Here is a 20,000-nt window from a genome sequence, read left to right on the forward strand (position 1 = left end):
AGGTGCCCTGGCGGCAATACCTCCCGGGGGGGGGGGATTAAAAAACGACTATTAAATTGGTCTCTCAGCGCGGTATTCGATCAGCTAGATTTTTTAAAATTGAATTCTCTCTCTCTCTCTCTCTCTCTCTCTCTCTCTCTCTCTCTCTCTCTCTCTCTCTCTCTCTACTAGAGTCAGTTATGTTTGTACCAAATCCTAACATGAAATGGGGTATATCCTTTTGCGATCTGTAAAATAAAATAGTACTTTCTAAACTTCTTTATTACGTAACTCTCGACCTTCTGCATAAATAAGACTGAAACAGCCATGTGACAAAAAATAAGTAAAAAATGCGCCGATCTATCTTCGGCTCAATCGAGTTTTCTGTACAGCCGCTACAGCGTATAATCAAATCCACCGAAAATAGATCTATCTTTCGGTGGTCTCGGAATAATGCTATATGAGCCGCGGCTCATGAAACTTTAACCTAGGCCGGGTGGTGGCCTGGCCTATATCGTTGCCAGACGCATGATTATGGCTAACTTTACCTTAAATAAAATAAAAACTACTGAGGCTAGAGGGCTGCAATTTGATATGTTTGATGATTGGAGGATGGATGATCATCGTACCAATTTGCAGCCCTCTAGCCTCAGGAGTTTTTAAGATCTGAGGACGGACAGAAAAAGTGTGGACAGAAAAAGCGTGGACAGAAAAAAGTGCGGACAGAAAAAGCGCGGACAGAAAAAACTGCAGACAGGAAAAAGTGCGGACAGAAAAAGTGCGGATAGAAAAAAGTGCGGACAGAAAAAGTACAAACAGGGAAGAATGTGGACAGAAAAAGCGCGGATAGAAAAAACTGCGGACAGGAAAAAGTGCGGACAGAAAAAGTGCGGACAGAAAAAGCGCGGACAGAAAAAACTGCGAACAGGAAAAACTGCGAACAGGAAAAAGTGCGGACAGAAAAAGTGTGGACAGAAAAAGTGTGGACAGAAAAAGTGCGGACAGAAAAAGTGTGGACAGAAAAAGCGCGGACAGAAAAAACTGCAGACAGGAAAAAGTGCAGACAGAAAAAGTGCGGATAGAAAAAAGTGCGGACAGAAAAAGTACAAACAGGGAAGAATGCGGACATAAAAAGCGCGGATAGAAAAAACTGTGGACAGGAAAAAGTGCGGACAGAAAAAGTGCGGACAGAAAAAAGTGCGGACAGAAAAAGTACAAACAGGGAAGAAAGCGGACAGAAAAAGTGTGGACAGAAAAAAGTGCGGACAGAAAAAGTACAAACAGGGAAGAATGCGGACAGAAAAAGCGCGGACAGAAAAAAGTGCGGACAGAAAAAGTGCGGACAGAAAAAGTGCGGACAGAAAAAGCGCGGACAGAAAAAACTGCGAACAGGAAAAACTGCGAACAGGAAAAAGTGCGGACAGAAAAAGTGTGGACAGAAAAAGTGTGGACAGAAAAGTGCGGACAGAAAAAGTGTGGACAGAAAAAGCGGACAGAAAAACTGCAGACAGGAAAAGTGCAGACAGAAAAAGTGCGGATAGAAAAAGTGCGGACAGAAAAAGTACAAACAGGGAAGAATGCGGACATAAAAAGCGCGGATAGAAAAAACTGTGGACAGGAAAAAGTGCGGACAGAAAAAGTGCGGACAGAAAAAAGTGCGGACAGAAAAAGTACAAACAGGGAAGAAAGCGGACAGAAAAAGTGTGGACAGAAAAAAGTGCGGACAGAAAAAGTACAAACAGGGAAGAATGCGGACAGAAAAAGCGCGGACAGAAAAAAGTGCGGACAGAAAAAGTGCGGACAGAAAAAAGTGCGGACAGAAAAAAGTGCGGACAGAAAAAGTGCGGACAGAAAAAAGTGCGGACAGAAAAAAGTGCGGACAGAAAAAGTGCAGACAGAAAAAGTGCGGACAGAAAAAGTGCGGACAGAAAAAAGTGCGGACAGAAAAAGTACAAACAGGGAAGAATGCGGACAGAAAAAGCGCGGACAGAAAAAAGTGCGGACAGAAAAAGTGCGGACAGAAAAAAGTGCGGACAGAAAAAAGTGCGGACAGAAAAAGTGCGGACAGAAAAAGTGCGGACAGAAAAAGTGCGGACAGAAAAAAGTGCGGACAGAAAAAAGTGCGGACAGAAAAAGTACAAACAGGGAAGAATGCGGACAGAAAAAGCGCGGACAGAAAAAAGTGTGGACAGAAAAAGCGCGGACAGAAAAAGCGCAGACAGGAAAAAGTGCGGACAGAAAAAGCGCGGACAGAAAAACTGCGGACAGGAAAAAGTGCGGACAGAAAAAGCGCGGACAGAAAAAAGTGCGGATAGAAAAAGTACAAACAGGGAAGAATGCCGACAGAAAAAGAGCGGACAGAAAAAGTGCGGACAGAAAAAAGTGCGGACAAAAAAAGCGCGAACAGAAAAAAGTGCGGACAGAAAAAGTACAAACAGGGAAGAATGCGGACAGAAAAAGCGCGGACAAAAAAAAGTGCGGACAGAAAAAGCGCGGACAGAAAAAAGTGCCGACAGAGAAAGTGCGGACAGAAAAAAGTGCGGACAGAAAAGTACGGACGCAAAAAACTGCGGACGGACAGCAAAGCCGGTTTTCGTTTATAGAAAACTAAGATAATATAAACATCACAGTTTAAACAATTGACCACGAATTTAACTTCAAACCTTTATTTGCTTTTCTTATAGGGCGATTTATTTATTTATTTTTTTTTTGGAAATGCCTTACTCCTGGAACTGATCAACGAGGAGAACAATATGTGACTCTCAAGCGATGGGAAAACGGAAGCAGGGACCAAATTCCAGAACTTGGCCACAGACAGAAATATTCCAGCAATTCCTGACAAAAAAAAATCTCGAAAATTGAAGTAATATATATCTTATGCTGAAATTCATAATATATATGTATGTGTATATATATTATATATATATACATTATATATATATTTTTTTTTCTTTCTTTCTTTTCAAGTTTTTCTGGTTCAAAAAAAAATTAACTGAATAATTGGTATCAAATTTTGAAAATCTGACTTTCACTTTCATTCAAGCTCTCTGTTTATACGCGATAATTAATCAAAAATAATTTAATCAGTTTTCATTACTGTTTACAAAAGTAGGAACTAAGAAAAAGTACCCTTTCATAGGAAAAAGGTAAGACAAGGAAAGACAAATATATATAATATATATATACATATATTCATATATATATAAATACACACATACACATACATACATATATATATATATATATATATATATATATATATATATATATATATATATATATATATATATATATATATATATATATATATATATAGAGAGAGAGAGAGAGAGAGAGAGAGAGAGAGAGAGAGAGAGAGAGAGAGAGAGAGAGAGAGAGAGAAGAGAAACGAAACTGTGGAGAAACAGAGGAGAGTTATGCTTGTACACAAATACTGTCAGTGAGTGATCGGTTCAAGAGTATCCTTTGATAAAGACCTTCCCCCCCCCTCCCTTCCTCCCTCCCCCCCCCAAGTCGGGGAGGGGAAGCGATAGGCTAAAAGCGGCGTTCTTTCACCCTGAGGGGAAAATGAGAGATAACAGACATGCCATAGCAGAGTCAAGGGAGGTGGGGGCACTCGCATGACCTCCCCTCGAACGCGTGACCCTTGAAAATTAGATAAAAGCTTATTGATAACCAATGGGGTACAGGCCTAACGCCCCGGGTTTGCTTTTGCGGGTTCGGAGGTCTCTTGTGGTTGGGGAGAATTTTACTTTTAAGAAGTTGTTGTTGTTGGGGATTTAGCCACGATTATGCCCTTCTTTTAACCCCCCTAGACCGTATTGGGGGCGAGGGTGGGGGTGTTTGCAGTTAGGGAGAGCATCCCTTGTACATCACCTACCAAAACACGTTATGCAGTGATGCGTACAGTCAGCCGCACCAAAGAAAACTATGCCATAAACACGCATCTCTAACTTACTCGCTTACATATCACAAACAAGTTGAAGAGAAGTCTACGACCTACTTGGAAAACGGACATTTGGCGAATGCTGGATAATCGTATGAAGCTCATGTTAGTACTATAACAGCCGCTACAGCGTATATAATACATGGCCTGGGGGGGGTTCCCGTGTGCATGAGATGTACCCTAATTCACCCACTTGCCTTTTACAGTAGACACCTTGAATTATCTGAAAAATCAGGGTGGACTTTCTGAAACCTGGCAGCAAGTGAGAAATTTAGGCTTAATTTCACTATATAGGGTGATAATTTCGACCCGTAAACTCTGGGTACCTGACCTTAAAATACCCATATCTCCCTTGAAAATTAACTTAGAAGGCTCATTTACCGCTCGAAATGTTCCTTTTAATGAGCTCTTTCCAATGTTATATAAATATTTAACTTTTAGGGCTATATTAGGTCATAAATACCCAAAATGTCACCAGAAATCGAGAAAAGCTGATGATTTACCTCATGAAGGAAAAATGGTAAAAATCAAACAATATTAAAGAATGAATGGCATATAATGACAATAATCAACACAGCAACACTATATTATTCAAATAATAAGCACTTTATTACTTTCTAAAGACACACAAGCATACACTAACTTTTCATAAAAACTATTTGTAAAATGCCAATTTATGGTCATTGCTATCTAGGTGGCACTTTATCATGGTATGGGAATTAATATTTGATGATAAAGTACTTCTCAAGTGAATAAAATTATAAAAATATATAGCTTGCACAGTTTCCTTAAATAATTATTGACTTTATAAATTCTGGATATTGCATGAAAATTTTATTAACCTATGACGTAGCTTTAGTATTAAAAGGGTACTATGACATTGCAAATAAAGAAGTTGTATTGGTTGAATTAAACTAATTCAAACACCCATAACAATAGTTTTAATATCAAAAGATAAATTCAAAGGCAGTATATATTTTATAATGTAAATACATGTATCGAATTTATAATTGAAATGTCTGTAGTTTATTTTCATGACTAAATATTCTAAGCTTTAACTTACATTCGTAAAGGAGTCAAATTTACACAAGTTCTTATGGACGAATGACAGTATTTGCTTCTCATGATTGTGCTTTTAATAATATTCCTCATTCCATACTGTGACCTAAAGGATTGCTACATGTTGCATCACTTACAACTAAGACACTTTGACATTTACAAAAGCTGCAGCAAGGAACATGATTGCTGCAACAGGGACAGTGACGTGTTCCACATTTTGTACAACTGCACATCACAGTGAATTCCTCAGGTATTGGGTTCTTTCCATCAGTTGGCACCAAAAGATCATCAGCTACTTTATAACCATATAACATAGGATCAAGGGGCTCCCATTTAGGTTTAGATAAAACAGAAATCATGTGATATGTGGTAAAGTATGCTCTTTTTATATGTTGTATTGTTGCATAGCTAGTAGGTGGTAGGTTCTTAAAACATGACCTCTTGGAATGATGATACATATAGTTTCTCAGGTGATCTGCTGTTTCACACATTGTTGCCTACTTCAGTGCTCTTGTCAAATACTCTTCAGCCATGATAACTTGACTTTCAGAATTATTTTTAGTTCCAAATTCTTTTAAATACATTTCTGGATGTGCCTATAGAGCAGCAAGTTTAGTCCCAAATTTGCTTGTGTAATCACAGCCAGTCAGGGAATGCACTGCAGGCAACACTTGGCATAGTTCCCTCCCTAGCTGAACAGTCAATGTATGAATGGCAATATACCTGACTGAATCCCCAGATACAGTTTTTGATCCACAGTTCACTGTATCCTTGATAATGAAGCTCATTCCAGTAATGCAAGAACAGAATTAAGACATCAGTATCAGATGAAAGGATTATAAGTTGGTTACATCCTTGTTGAACTGCATGAAGTGCTCAAACAAACAAGACGAAAAAGTTATGTTGCTAAGTGGGAGATAACTTATCATGAAGTCCTTGCAATTACAAATTTACACAGACAAGTGTCAGGTTCAAGCATGAAGTGCACAAACAATGCATCGTAGGTCTGCTTCTTCTACATCAGAATTCAGTTCTGGAACTTCAGATACCAATCCAGCAGACAATCTTCTTGAGGGGGGCTTATATTCATCTGGACCTCTGAAATTGCTAACATAAATCTCTATAGCTGTATCTTTCCATGGATAATCTAAAGTCATTTGATGAAGAAGGGACTCCAGCTTTGTCTTGTTTGCAATTGATGGCGAAAACCTCTCCATTTCCACAGGCAAGGGTGTTTCCTTATTGATGTAGTGCAGTTCTATTGGAGGCTTCTTTTCCCTTTTCTGACGCTCTGAATCTTTTATTGACATTTCAACATAAGAGTCAAACACAAAATATATTTTTGAAGCATACTTTGCTATACACTGAGTTGCATTTAACATATTATTACAAAAATCTCCAAATGTTCTTACATTAGATGTCTTCATTTTACGAACATTGGCCATTACATCTACAATGAATCCGGTCTTCATGGCGGTTGAAGGTGTAGTTTGATCCTCAGTCTTCAATTGTTTCTCCAGCTCATGAACTATGGAACTCTTTGTTGTTTTAGTCATTAGGCCATCCTCATCAAACAAATATGAAGCAGAGGAAATATCATATTGAAGTAATTCCTCCATAGAGTGCCCTCGTTCTTTAGCGACATCAATCATTCGATGCAAGTGAGCATCTTAACGCAGAGTTGATTTCTGTTGGTATTTTCCTGATGACTTGCTTGGTTGATGAAGTGAAGCAAATGTTTTCAGGTTTGTCCTGTGAATTGTGGCAGAGACACGAACTTCTTTAGTGCCAAATCTTTCTTTGCGGAAAATCTCGTATGCAATCTTGCCAATGCTTTCAGCGTTTAGCAGTTGTTTTCTGATATCTTCGGTTGCTACTTCTTTTGTCATGATATTGTGAAGCCTTCCTTCTTCTGCAGGTATTAAAAATGGGTTTTCATTTCTTTCTGCGAGTCTTATAATTGCTTGAATGTCTCTCCTCAGACAGAGTTTTTGATGCTGCAAAAGATGGGTTTACATCTAATTCGTATGTGATTGTGCTTGAACCTGACACTTGTCTGTGTAAATTTGTAATTGCAAGGACTTCATGATAAGTTATCTCCCACTTAGCAACATAACTTTTTCGTCTTGTTTGTTTGAGCACTTCATGCAGTTCAACAAGGATGTAACCAACTTATAATCCTTTCATCTGATACTGATGTCTTAATTCTGTTCTTGCATTACTGGAATGAGCTTCATTATCAAGGATACAGTGAACTGTGGATCAAAAACTGTATCTGGGGATTCAGTCAGGTATATTGCCATTCATACATTGACTGTTCAGCTAGGGAGGGAACTATGCCAAGTGTTGCCTGCAGTGCATTCCCTGACTGGCTGTGATTACACAAGCAAATTTGGGACTAAACTTGCTGCTCTATAGGCGCATCCAGAAATGTATTTAAAAGAATTTGGAACTAAGAATAATTTTGAAAGTCAAGTTATCATGGCTGAAGAGTATTTGACAAGAGTACTGAAGCAGGCAACAATGTGTAAAACAGCAGATCACCTGAGAAACTATATGTATCATCATTCCAAGAGGTCATGTTTTAAGAACCTACCACCTACTAGCTATGCAACAATACAACATATAAAAAGAGCATACTTTACCACATACCACATGATTTCTGCTTTATCTAAACCTAAATGGGAGGCCCTCGATCCTATGTTATATGGTTATAAAGTAGCTGATGATCTTTTGGTGCCAACTGATGGAAAGAACCCAATACCTGAGGAATTCACTGTGATGTGCAGTTGTACAAAATGTGGAACACGTCACTGTCCCTGTTGCAGCAATCATGTTCCTTGCTGCAGCTTTTGTAAATGTCAAAGTGTCTTAGTTGTAAGTGATGCAACATGTAGCAATCCTTTAGGTCACAGTATGGAATGAGGAATATTATTAAAAGCACAATCATGAGAAGCAAATACTGTCATTCGTCCATAAGAACTTGTGTAAATTTGACTCCTTTACGAATGTAAGTTAAAGCTTAGAATATTTAGTCATGAAAATAAACTACAGACATTTCAATTATAAATTCGATACATGTATTTACATTATAAAATATATACTGCCTTTGAATTTATCTTTTGATATTAAAACTATTGTTATGGATGTTTGAATTAGTTTAATTCAACCAATACAACTTCATTTGCAATGTCATAGTACCCTTTTAATAATAAAGCTACATCATAAGTTAATAAAATTTTCATGCTATATCCAGAATTTATAAAGTCAATAATTATTTGAGGAAATTGTGCAAGCTATATATTTTTTATAATTTTATTCACTTGAGAAGTTTTTCAAAGTACTTTGTCATCAAATATTAATTCCCATACCATGATAAAGTGCCACCTAGATAGCAATGACCATAAACTGTCATTTTACAAATAAAGTTTTAATGAAAAGTTAGTGTATGCTTGTGTGTGTTTAGAAAGTAATGAAGTGCTTATTATTTGAGTAATATAGTGTTGCTGTGTTGATTATTGTCAATATATGCCATTCATTCTTTAATATTGTTTGATTTTTACCATTTTTCCTTCATGAGGTAAATCATCAGCTTTTCTCGATTTCTGGTGACATTTTGGGTATTTATGACCTAATATAGCCCTAAAAGTTAAATATTTATATATCATTGGAAAGAGCTCATTAAAAGGAACATTTCGAGTGGTAAATGAGCCTTCTAAGTTAATTTTCAAGGGAGATATGGGTATTTTAAGGTCAGGTACCCAGAGTTTACGGGTCGAAATTATCACCCTATATAGTGAAATTAAGCCTAAATTTCTCACTTGCTGCCAGGTTTCAGAGAATCCACCCTGATTTTTCAGATAATTCAAGGTGTCTACTGTAAAAGGCAAGTGGGTGAATTAGGGTACATCTCATGCACACGGGGACCCCCCCAGGCCATGGACTAATAACCAAAGCCACCAAAAACAGATCTATCTTTCGGTGGTCTCGGTATAATGCTGTATGAACCGCAGCCCATGAAATTTTAACCACGACCCGGTGGTGGCCTATCCAATATTGTTGCCAGAAGCACGATGATGGCTAACTTCAACCTTAAATAAAATAAAAACTACTGAGGCTAGAGGGCTGCAATTTGGTATGTATGATGATTGGAGGGTGGGTGATCAACATACCAATTTGCAGCCCTCTAGCCTCTCTAGTTTTTAAGATCTGAGAGCGGATAGAAAAAAATGCGGACATAATAAAGTGCGGACGGACAGACAAAGCCAGCACAATAGTTTTCTTTAACAGAGAAAAAAATCGTTCACTTGTATTCGACCTGTTTGTGATGTGTTTTGCTATAAGTTGCCGATGTGTATTTATGTGTTTATGACATAATTTACAGCAGTGTGGATGCACCATGAGAAATGTTAGTACGTCGCCCGGGAGCGGCCCACGGACAAATCGTCCTAACCTGGGCCTAGACTTTGGTCATAGCATCAAGAGCGGGTGCGACTCTCTCCTTGGGATCTGGAACGTTAGACCTAGGCAGCACGACAGGAAAGGGGCGTGTGATATTGCGGGTCTGATTGAAGTTGAAAGCAGACGATGAGGAAGGGGGATGATGAGCGACCTGTTGCAAGGATCGAACGGAATATAAACTTTAGGCCAGAGGTCTGGGACCTATGAGGCCATTCAACGCTGAATGGGAAACCGAGAATGAAAAGGTTTGAAAGGTGTAACAGGAGGAAAACGTCGTAGTTGCACTATGAAACAATTGTTAGGAGAGAGTGGGAAGCAAGATGAAAGGAAGAGAATATGAGCAGAGGTACAGTAGAAGGAATGAAAGGGGTTACAGCTGGGGGCCGAAGGGACGCTTCAAAGAATCTCTAGTAATGCCTACAGTGCAGTGAGGTGCACTGACGTCACTACCCCCCACCAAACGGAGGACATGTAGTAGGAGAGACTGTGGAAATGGAAGCTGTAGGGACACGAAGGAGAGAGAGCCATTACAAGATGACGGAGAAACTTCATTCCACGAGACACGAGAGACAAAGGAACAGACTGTGGAAGGACACAAGACAGAAGCACTTGGAAAAGGCTCATTAAAAACAGCGACTCTAAAGGCCGCCACTAACGCTCTGTTATTCTTGCGTAGTTATGCCTGCGCAGTCGGTCTGTGCAGGCAAAACTGAACTCACTAACGTTCAGTTATACCTGCGTAGTTATGCCTGTGCAGGCAGAACTGTATTTTCAGGTTTGCCTGCACAGGTCGACTGTGCAGGCATAACTAAATGTTAGTGTTTTCAGTTTTGCACTGGCCGACTGTGCAGGCAAAACTGAACGTTAGTGTTTTCAGTGTTGCCCGCACAAGCCAACTGTGCGTGCATAACTGAAAGTTAGTCTTTTCAGTTTTGCCCGCACAGGCCGACCGTGCAGGCAAAACTGAACGTTAGAAAAAGCTAGGTATACCTTAGTTTAACCAGACCACTGAGCTGATTAACAGCTCTCCTAGGGCTGGCCTGAAGGATTAGACTTATTTTACGTGGCTAAGAACCAATTGGTTACCTAGCAACGGGACCTACAGCTTATTGTGGAATCCGAACCACATTATAATGAGAAATGAATTTCTATCACCAGAAATAAATTTCTCTAATTATTCATTGGCCGGTCGGAGAATCGAACGCAGGCCCAGCAGAGTGCTAGCCGAGAACAATGCCAACCCGTCCAATGAGGAACTAACTGAACGTTAGAGTTTTCAGTTTTGCCCGCACGGGTCAACTGTGCTGGCATAACTGCCTAGGTATAACTGAACGTCGGTGGCAACCCTAACTAGGGATTAAGCTGAAAAGAAGTACTGTATTTAATTCTTAGAGGGGATCCAGATTCCTAAATTTATCGTTTTCGATCATGGACAATGAATAGTCAGACAGACATCTTATGTTTCCCCCATTACTCTCATTATTATTCAGGATACCTTAAACGGTCAGGCATTTGAATGATGACTGAATATTGAGATTAATTATTTCCTTATTCACGGTCTATTCCGTGACATCTTTTATTTGTTCAAGGCCTTATGAGCAAAAGCTCACTCCTAAGTTAAGTATATCTTAGTTTAACCAGACCACTGAGCTGATTAACAGCTCTCCTAGAGAGGGCTGGCCCGAAGGATTAGATTTATTTTTACGTGGCCAAGAACCAATTGGTTACCTAGCAACGGGACCTACAGCTTATTGTGGAATCCGAACCACATTATAGCGAGAAATGAATTTCTATCACCAAAAACAAATTCCTCTTGTTCTTCACTGGCCGGTCGGATTCGAACTCGCGATCAACAGAGTGGTAGCTGAGAACGGAACCCGCTAACCCAGCGAGGAACTAGCTCGAGACGTGGCATCCTTTCTGAGGAGGATGACACAAAATGGGTGGTGGCGATATTTAACTCTTTTTATTTATTTATTTATTTATTTTTTCGTATTTAATAAGTGAGTTCTCTTCTTCCTTTATTTCCCTTTACCTCCTCTTACTTATTTCTGTTGAACACCATATTCTTTGGAAGCTTGAATTTCAAGTCAGTGGCCCCTATGGTGGGCTTGTTCCGTATGAATTGGTTCCATCTTCTGAATAATAATAATAATAATAATAATAATAATAATAATAATAATAATAATAATAATAATAATAATAATAATAATACCTTTTATATATAATAATAATAATAATAATAATACCTTTTATATATAATAATATAATAATAATAATAATAATAATAATAATAATAATAATAATAATAATAATAATAATAATAATAATACCTTTTATATCCTGGAGGCAGCATTCCAGAGTGCCGTTGTTCCCCTGGCATTTCTTCTGGCACTGTTCATCGTCGTTCCAGTTCTCTGGGAATAGGACGAATTTCGTGCTCTCATTCTCAAACTGGAATGCGACTGGTGCAGCCCTGCGTGGAAGAGAAATGGTCCATGATTGGTGGATGTAAGGTTTTTAATTTTTTTTTTTAACATGCGAGATTTTTTTCTTTTGGTATCAATTAATGGAAAGCGGAACAACGATTAATGCTATTTTAGTTTTCCGCCCTCAGATCTTGAAAACTCCTGAGGCTAGAGGGCTGCAAATTGGTATGTTTATCATCCACCCTCCAATCATCAAGCATACCAAATTGCAGCCCTCTAGCCTCAGTAGTTTTGATTTTATTTAAGGTTAAAGTTAGCCACAATCGTGCATGTGGCAACGATATAGGGCAGGCCACCACCTGGCCGTGGCTGAAAGTTTCATGGACCGCGGCTCATACAGCATTATAGGCTACCGAGACCACCGAAAGATAGATCTACTGCGGCCTTGATTAGAAGCTGTACAGAAAACTCGATTGCGCCGAAGAAAATTCGGCGCATTACTTGTTTCTACAGGATTTTTTTTAGTAGTCTGGGTAATATGTTGATTTCAGTGACGTCACCAGAAATAAAATTATAAACGGAAGATTCGTCGTGAATTCAGATATTTCAAAGAAATCGTAAGTGTAACAGTGTCGTTTTTGTTAGAACAAAGATAATGAAATAAGAAGTCAACTTTGCATCTACTTAGCCGAAAGAAGTTTCACATCAGAGCAAAAGTCATGAAGTGATATGAAGCGAATAAAAGTCTGAAAACACCGATAGAACCAATCAATATTAAGTGAGGTATATTTTTAGATCTACAGAAACATAGGTTCTTGCATTCCAGCTAAATTCATTTTCAGGGCTTGCGAACACATTTTTGTCAATCTTGTTATCTTTAGTGCTTTCCTGAGATACATTTTTGGAAAATAAATCATTGATGTCCTTTCAATTTCAAATGGCGAAAGTTAGACGATAAGCCTTCGTCTTGTTATCTGTTTATCACTTATTAATTTCTCTTTTTTATTTTCTGCTGTTCTGTTCGATCATCAGGCCTCTGTCTGAATATTCAAATGTTCTCTGCATTTTCAACCTTATAAAGACACCCCGGGATTACGTATGTAATCAACGGATAGGTTTGCTGAAAGCAAATGGGTGTTACAGACTAATACACACATAAACAAAGCCACTCCAACATCTTCTAAAAACATAACAGACACCTCACACGTCTCGAATTGTCGACCTAACCGCCCAGTTCTCCTCGCTGCTGGGAGAAAGGGAGCTGGGGATTGGTACGATACACGTACACATCGTTACTGGGGTCTAAGCGATGTCAGGCAGGGCAGCCGATCGAGGCTACGGCCTACCCCAACGCCAAATCAAAGTCCTTCGAAAAGAAGGCATCGTGCTTACCCCATATAAAAATGGGAAAAAGCACGTTAAAACGAAGAAGAAGATTCTAGTTCTTGTTATTGAAAAGTGGCCAAATAATTGAATACTATTCGCTCTGGTTATTGTGCAGTATAGATTTGTTAGGGATCTGCTCTTCAAGAATAAAATTTATTTTTTCTGTAAAAGAAAACTGTTGTGCCGGCTTTGTCTGTCCGTCCACACTTTTTCCGTCTGCCCTCAGTCTTAAAAACTACTGAGGTTAGAGGGTTGCAAATTGGTATGTTGATCCTCCACCCTCCGGTCATCAAAAATACCAAATTGCAGCCCTCTAGCCTCAGTAGCTTCTCTTTTCTTTAAGGTTAATGTTAGCCATAATCGTGCATCAAGCAACGATATAGGCCAGGCGGCCACCGGGCCGTGGTTAAAGCTTCATGGGCCGCGGTTCATACAGCATTATAAGGAGACCATCGAAAGATAGATCTATTTTCGGTGACCTTGATTATGCGACGCACAGAAAACTCGGTTGCACTGAAGAAAATTCGGCGCATTTTTTACTTGTTTCTACAGAATTTTTTGAGTAGTCTGATTAATATGTTGATTTGAATGAAGTCACCAGAAATAAGATTAGAAACGGAAGATTCGACGTGAATTCAGATATTTCTAAGAAATCGTAAGTGTAACAGTGTCGTTTTTGTTAGAACAAAGATAATGAAATAAGAAGTCAACTTTGCATCTACTTAGCCGAAAGAAGTTTCACATCAGAGCAAAAGTCATGAAGTGATATGAAGTGAATAAAAGTCTGAGAACACTGATAGAACCAATCAATATTAAGTGAGGTATATTTTTAGATCTACAGAAACATAGGTTCATGCATTCCAGCTAAATTCATTTTCAGGACTTACGAACACATTTTTGTCAATCTTGTTATCTTTAGTGCTTTCCTGAGATACATTTTTGGAAAATACATCATTGATGTCCTTTCAATTTCAAATGGCGAAAGTTAGACGATAAGCCTTCGTCTTGTTATGTGTTTATCACTTATTAATTTCTCTTTTTTTATTTTCTGCTGTTCTGTTCGATCATCAGGCCTCTGTCTGAATATTCAAATGTTCTCTGCATTTTCAACCTTATAAAGACACCCCGGGATTACGTATGTAATCAACGGATAGGTTTGCTGAAAGCAAATGGGTGTTCCAGACTAATACACATAAACAAAGCCACTCCAACATCTTCTAAAAACATAACAGACACCTCACACGTCTCGAACTGTCGACCTAACCGCCCAGTTCTCCTCGCTGCTGGGAGAAAGGGAGCTGGGGATTGGTACGATACACGTACACATCGTTACCGGGGTCTAAGCGATGTCAGGCAGGGCAGCCGATCAAGGCTACGGCCTACCCCAACGCCAAATCAAAGTCCTTCGAAAAGAAGGCATCGTGCTTACCCCATATAAAAATGGGAAAAAGCACGTTAAAACGAAGAAGATTTTAGTTCTTGTTATTGAAAAGTGGCCAAATAATTGAATACTATTCGCTCTGGTTATTGTGCAGTATAGATCTGTTAGGATCTGCTCTTCAAGAATAAAATTTATTTTTCTGTAAAAGAAAACTGTTGTGCCGGCTTTGTCTGTCCGTCCACACTTTTTCCGTCTGCCCTCAGTCTTAAAAACTACTGAGGTTAGAGGGCTGCAAATTGCTATGTTGATCATCCACCTCCAATCATCCAACATACCAAATTGCAGCCCTCTAGCCTCAGTAGTTTCTAATTTCTTTAAGGTTAATGTTAGCCATAATCGTGCATCAAGCAACGATATAGGCCAGGCCGCCACCGGGCCGTGGTTAAAGCTTCATGGCCGCGGTTCATACAGCATTATAAGGAGACCATCGAAAGATAGATCTATTTTCGGTGACCTTGATTATGCGACGCACAGAAAACTCGGTTGCACTGAAGAAAATTCGGCGCATTTTTACTTGTTTCTACAGAATTTTTGAGTAGTCTGATTAATATGTTGATTTGAATGAAGTCACCAGAAATAAGATTAGAAACGGAAGATTCGACGTGAATTCAGATATTTCTAAGAAATCGTAAGTGTAACAGTGTCGTTTTTGTTAGAACAAAGATAATGAAATAAGAAGTCAACTTTGCATCTACTTAGCCGAAAGAAGTTTCACATCAGAGCAAAAGTCATGAAGTGATATGAAGTGAATAAAAGTCTGAGAACACTGATAGAACCAATCAATATTAAGTGAGGTATATTTTTAGATCTACAGAAACATAGGTTCATGCATTCCAGCTAAATTCATTTTCAGGACTTACGAACACATTTTTGTCAATCTTGTTATCTTTAGTGCTTTCCTGAGATACATTTTTGGAAAATACATCATTGATGTCCTTTCAATTTCAAATGGCGAAAGTTAGACGATAAGCCTTCGTCTTGTTATGTGTTTATCACTTATTAATTTCTCTTTTTTTATTTTCTGCTGTTCTGTTCGATCATCAGGCCTCTGTCTGAATATTCAAATGTTCTCTGCATTTTCAACCTTATAAAGACACCCCGGGATTACGTATGTAATCAACGGATAGGTTTGCTGAAAGCAAATGGGTGTTCCAGACTAATACACATAAACAAAGCCACTCCAACATCTTCTAAAAACATAACAGACACCTCACACGTCTCGAACTGTCGACCTAACCGCCCAGTTCTCCTCGCTGCTGGGAGAAAGGGAGCTGGGGATTGGTACGATACACGTACACATCGTTACCGGGGTCTAAGCGATGTCAGGCAGGGCAGCCGATCAAGGCTACGGCCTACCCCAACGCCAAATCAAAGTCCTTCGAAAAGAAGGCATCGTGCTTACCCCATATAAAATGGGAAAAAAGCACGTTAAAACGAAGAAGATTTTAGTTCTTGTTATTGAAAAGTGGCCAAATAATTGAATACTATTCGCTCTGGTTATTGTGCAGTATAGATCTGTTAGGGATCTGCTCTTCAAGAATAAAATTTATTTTTTCTGTAAAAGAAAACTGTTGTGCCGGCTTTGTCTGTCCGTCCACACTTTTTCCGTCTGCCCTCAGTCTTAAAAACTACTGAGGTTAGAGGGCTGCAAATTGCTATGTTGATCATCCACCCTCCAATCATCCAACATACCAAATTGCAGCCCTCTAGCCTCAGTAGTTTCTAATTTCTTTAAGGTTAATGTTAGCCATAATCGTGCATCAAGCAACGATATAGGCCAGGCCGCCACCGGGCCGTGGTTAAAGCTTCATGGCCGCGGTTCATACAGCATTATAAGGAGACCATCGAAAGATAGATCTATTTTCGGTGACCTTGATTATGCGACGCACAGAAAACTCGGTTGCACTGAAGAAAATTCGGCGCATTTTTTTACTTGTTTCTACAGAATTTTTGAGTAGTCTGATTAATATGTTGATTTGAATGAAGTCACCAGAAATAAGATTAGAAACGGAAGATTCGACGTGAATTCAGATATTTCTAAGAAATCGTAAGTGTAACAGTGTCGTTTTTGTTAGAACAAAGATAATGAAATAAGAAGTCAACTTTGCATCTACTTAGCCGAAAGAAGTTTCACATCAGAGCAAAAGTCATGAAGTGATATGAAGTGAATAAAAGTCTGAAAACACCGATAGAACCAATCAATATTAAGTGAGGTATATTTTTAGATCTACAGAAACATAGGTTCTTGCATTCCAGCTAAATTCATTCTCAGGGCTTACGAACACATTTTTGTCAATCTTGTTATCTTTAGTGCTTTCCTGAGATACATTTTTGGAAAATAAATCATTGATGTCCTTTCAATTTCAAATGGCGAAAGTTAGACGATAAGCCTTCGTCTTGTTATCTGTTTATCACTTATTAATTTCTCTTTTTTATTTTCTGTTGTTCTGTTCGATCATCAGGCCTCTGTCTGAATATTCAAATGTTCTCTGCATTTTCAACCTTATAAAGACACCCCGGGATTACGTATGTAATCAACGGATAGGTTTGCTGAAAGCAAATGGGTGTTACAGACTAATACACACATAAACAAAGCCACTCCAACATCTTCTAAAAACATAACAGACACCTCACACGTCTCGAACTGTCGACCTAACCGCCCAGTTCTCCTCGCTGCTGGGAGAAAGGGAGCTGGGGATTGGTACGATACACGTACACATCGTTACCGGGGTCTAAGCGATGTCAGGCAGGGCAGCCGATCGAGGCTACGGCCTACCCCAACGCCAAATCAAAGTCCTTCGAAAAGAAGGCATCGTGCTTACCCCATATAAAAATGGGAAAAAGCACGTTAAAACGAAGAAGAAGATTCTAGTTCTTGTTACTGAAAAGTGGCCAAATAATTGAATACTATTCGCTCTGGTTATTGTGCAGTATAGATCTGTTAGGGATCTGCTCTTCAAGAATAAAATTTATTTTTTCTGTAAAAGAAAACTGTTGTGCCGGCTTTGTCTGTCCGTCCACACTTTTTCCGTCTGCCCTCAGTCTTAAAAACTACTGAGGTTAGAGGGCTGCAAATTGCTATGTTGATCATCCACCCTCCAATCATCCAACATACCAAATTGCAGCCCTCTAGCCTCAGTAGTTTCTAATTTCTTTAAGGTTAATGTTAGCCATAATCGTGCATCAAGCAACGATATAGGCCAGGCCGCCACCGGGCCGTGGTTAAAGCTTCATGGCCGCGGTTCATACAGCATTATAAGGAGACCATCGAAAGATAGATCTATTTTCGGTGACCTTGATTATGCGACGCACAGAAAACTCGGTTGCACTGAAGAAAATTCGGCGCATTTTTTACTTGTTTCTACAGAATTTTTTGAGTAGTCTGATTAATATGTTGATTTGAATGAAGTCACCAGAAATAAGATTAGAAACGGAAGATTCGACGTGAATTCAGATATTTCTAAGAAATCGTAAGTGTAACAGTGTCGTTTTTGTTAGAACAAAGATAATGAAATAAGAAGTCAACTTTGCATCTACTTAGCCGAAAGAAGTTTCACATCAGAGCAAAAGTCATGAAGTGATATGAAGTGAATAAAAGTCTGAAAACACCGATAGAACCAATCAATATTAAGTGAGGTATATTTTTAGATCTACAGAAACATAGGTTCTTGCATTCCAGCTAAATTCATTCTCAGGGCTTACGAACACATTTTTGTCAATCTTGTTATCTTTAGTGCTTTCCTGAGATACATTTTTGGAAAATAAATCATTGATGTCCTTTCAATTTCAAATGGCGAAAGTTAGACGATAAGCCTTCGTCTTGTTATCTGTTTATCACTTATTAATTACTCTTTTTTATTTTCTGCTGTTCTGTTCGATCATCAGGTCTCTGTCTGAATATTCAAATGTTCTCTGCATTTTCAACCTTATAAAGACACCCCGGGATTACGTATGTAATCAACGGATAGGTTTGCTGAAAGCAAATTGGTGTTACAAACTAATACACACATAAACAAAGCCACTCCAACATCTTCTAAAAACATAACAGACACCTCACACGTCTCGAACTGTCGACCTAACCGCCCAGTTCTCCTCGCTGCTGGGAGAAAGGGAGCTGGGGATTGGTACGATACACGTACACATCGTTACCGGGGTCTAAGCGATGTCAGGCGGGGCAGCCGATCGAGGCTACGGCCTACCCCAACGCCAAATCAAAGTCCTTCGAAAAGAAGGCATCGTGCTTACCCCATATAAAAATGGGAAAAAGCACGTTAAAACGAAGAAGAAGATTCTAGTTCTTGTTATTGAAAAGTGGCCAAATAATTGAATGCTATTCGCTCTGGTTATTGTGCAGTATAGATCTGTTAGGGATCTGCTCTTCAAGAATAAAATTTATTTTTTCTGTACAAGAAAACTGTTGTGCCGGCTTTGTCTGTCCGTCCACACTTTTCCTGTCCGCCCTCAGTCTTAAAAACTACTGAGGTTAGAGGGTTGCAAATTGGTATGTTGATCCTTCACCCTCCGGTCATCAAAAATACCAAATTGCAGCCCTCTAGCCTCAGTAGTTTCTACTTTCTTTAAGGTTAATGTTAGCCATAATCGTGCATCAAGCAACGATATAGGCCAGGCCGCCACCGGGCCGTGGTTAAAGCTTCATGGGCCGCGGTTCATACAGCATTATACCGAGACCACCGAACGATAGATCTGTTTTCGGTGGCCTTGATTATGCGATGTACAGAAAACTCGGTTGCACTGAAGAAACTTCGGCGTATTTTTACTTTTTTTTTTTTACGCTCCAACAATTTCTCAGCAAACAGCACTACGAACTTATAGGACTGCAAGAAGTAATAGGTATGTTATTCTTACATTTCTTTTTTTTTCTTTCTTTCTTTCTTGTTCGTGTTTTTATGGGACATTTACAAAAGGACACTTTACGTTCATTTATTTATTTGTAGAATGTTGAATGAAACAAAACGAATTTAGCTTGAAATTTGTATGGACCTTTCTATGTCTTGTTAAGACATAATCACACACGAGTTCTGTTACTATAAACGACTAGGAGATGAGAGAGAGAGAGAGAATTCATATGGAGTAGCTCAGCAAAGGTTCGTGTATGCTAGATCGGTAGATTAATCCCAGCCTGCCGTACACACACACACACACACACACACACACACACACACACACACAGATTCAATAATTCAGAGAGAGAAAGGGAGAGGGAGAAAGAAGGGGATTTAAACATTGAGAGAGAGAGAGAGAGAGAGAGAGAGAAGGGGGATTCAATAATTCAGAGAGA

General features: G+C 39.1%; 1 protein-coding gene across 2 annotated transcripts in view; it reads right to left on the minus strand.

Moving 5' to 3' along the window:
• Positions 1-20,000, minus strand: part of LOC136843889 (uncharacterized) — a 229,836-nt gene that overhangs the window by 90,251 nt on the left and 119,585 nt on the right. For both annotated transcript variants that reach the window (XM_067112766.1, XM_067112767.1), the window contains exon 6: positions 11,779-11,921. In XM_067112766.1, the coding sequence (XP_066968867.1) occupies positions 11,779-11,921 (143 nt within the window). The remainder of the gene's footprint in view (positions 1-11,778; positions 11,922-20,000) is intronic.

Source organism: Macrobrachium rosenbergii, chromosome 12 (genome assembly GCF_040412425.1).
Source record: "Macrobrachium rosenbergii isolate ZJJX-2024 chromosome 12, ASM4041242v1, whole genome shotgun sequence".
In the NCBI taxonomy this organism is placed as follows: Eukaryota; Metazoa; Arthropoda; class Malacostraca; order Decapoda; family Palaemonidae; genus Macrobrachium; species Macrobrachium rosenbergii.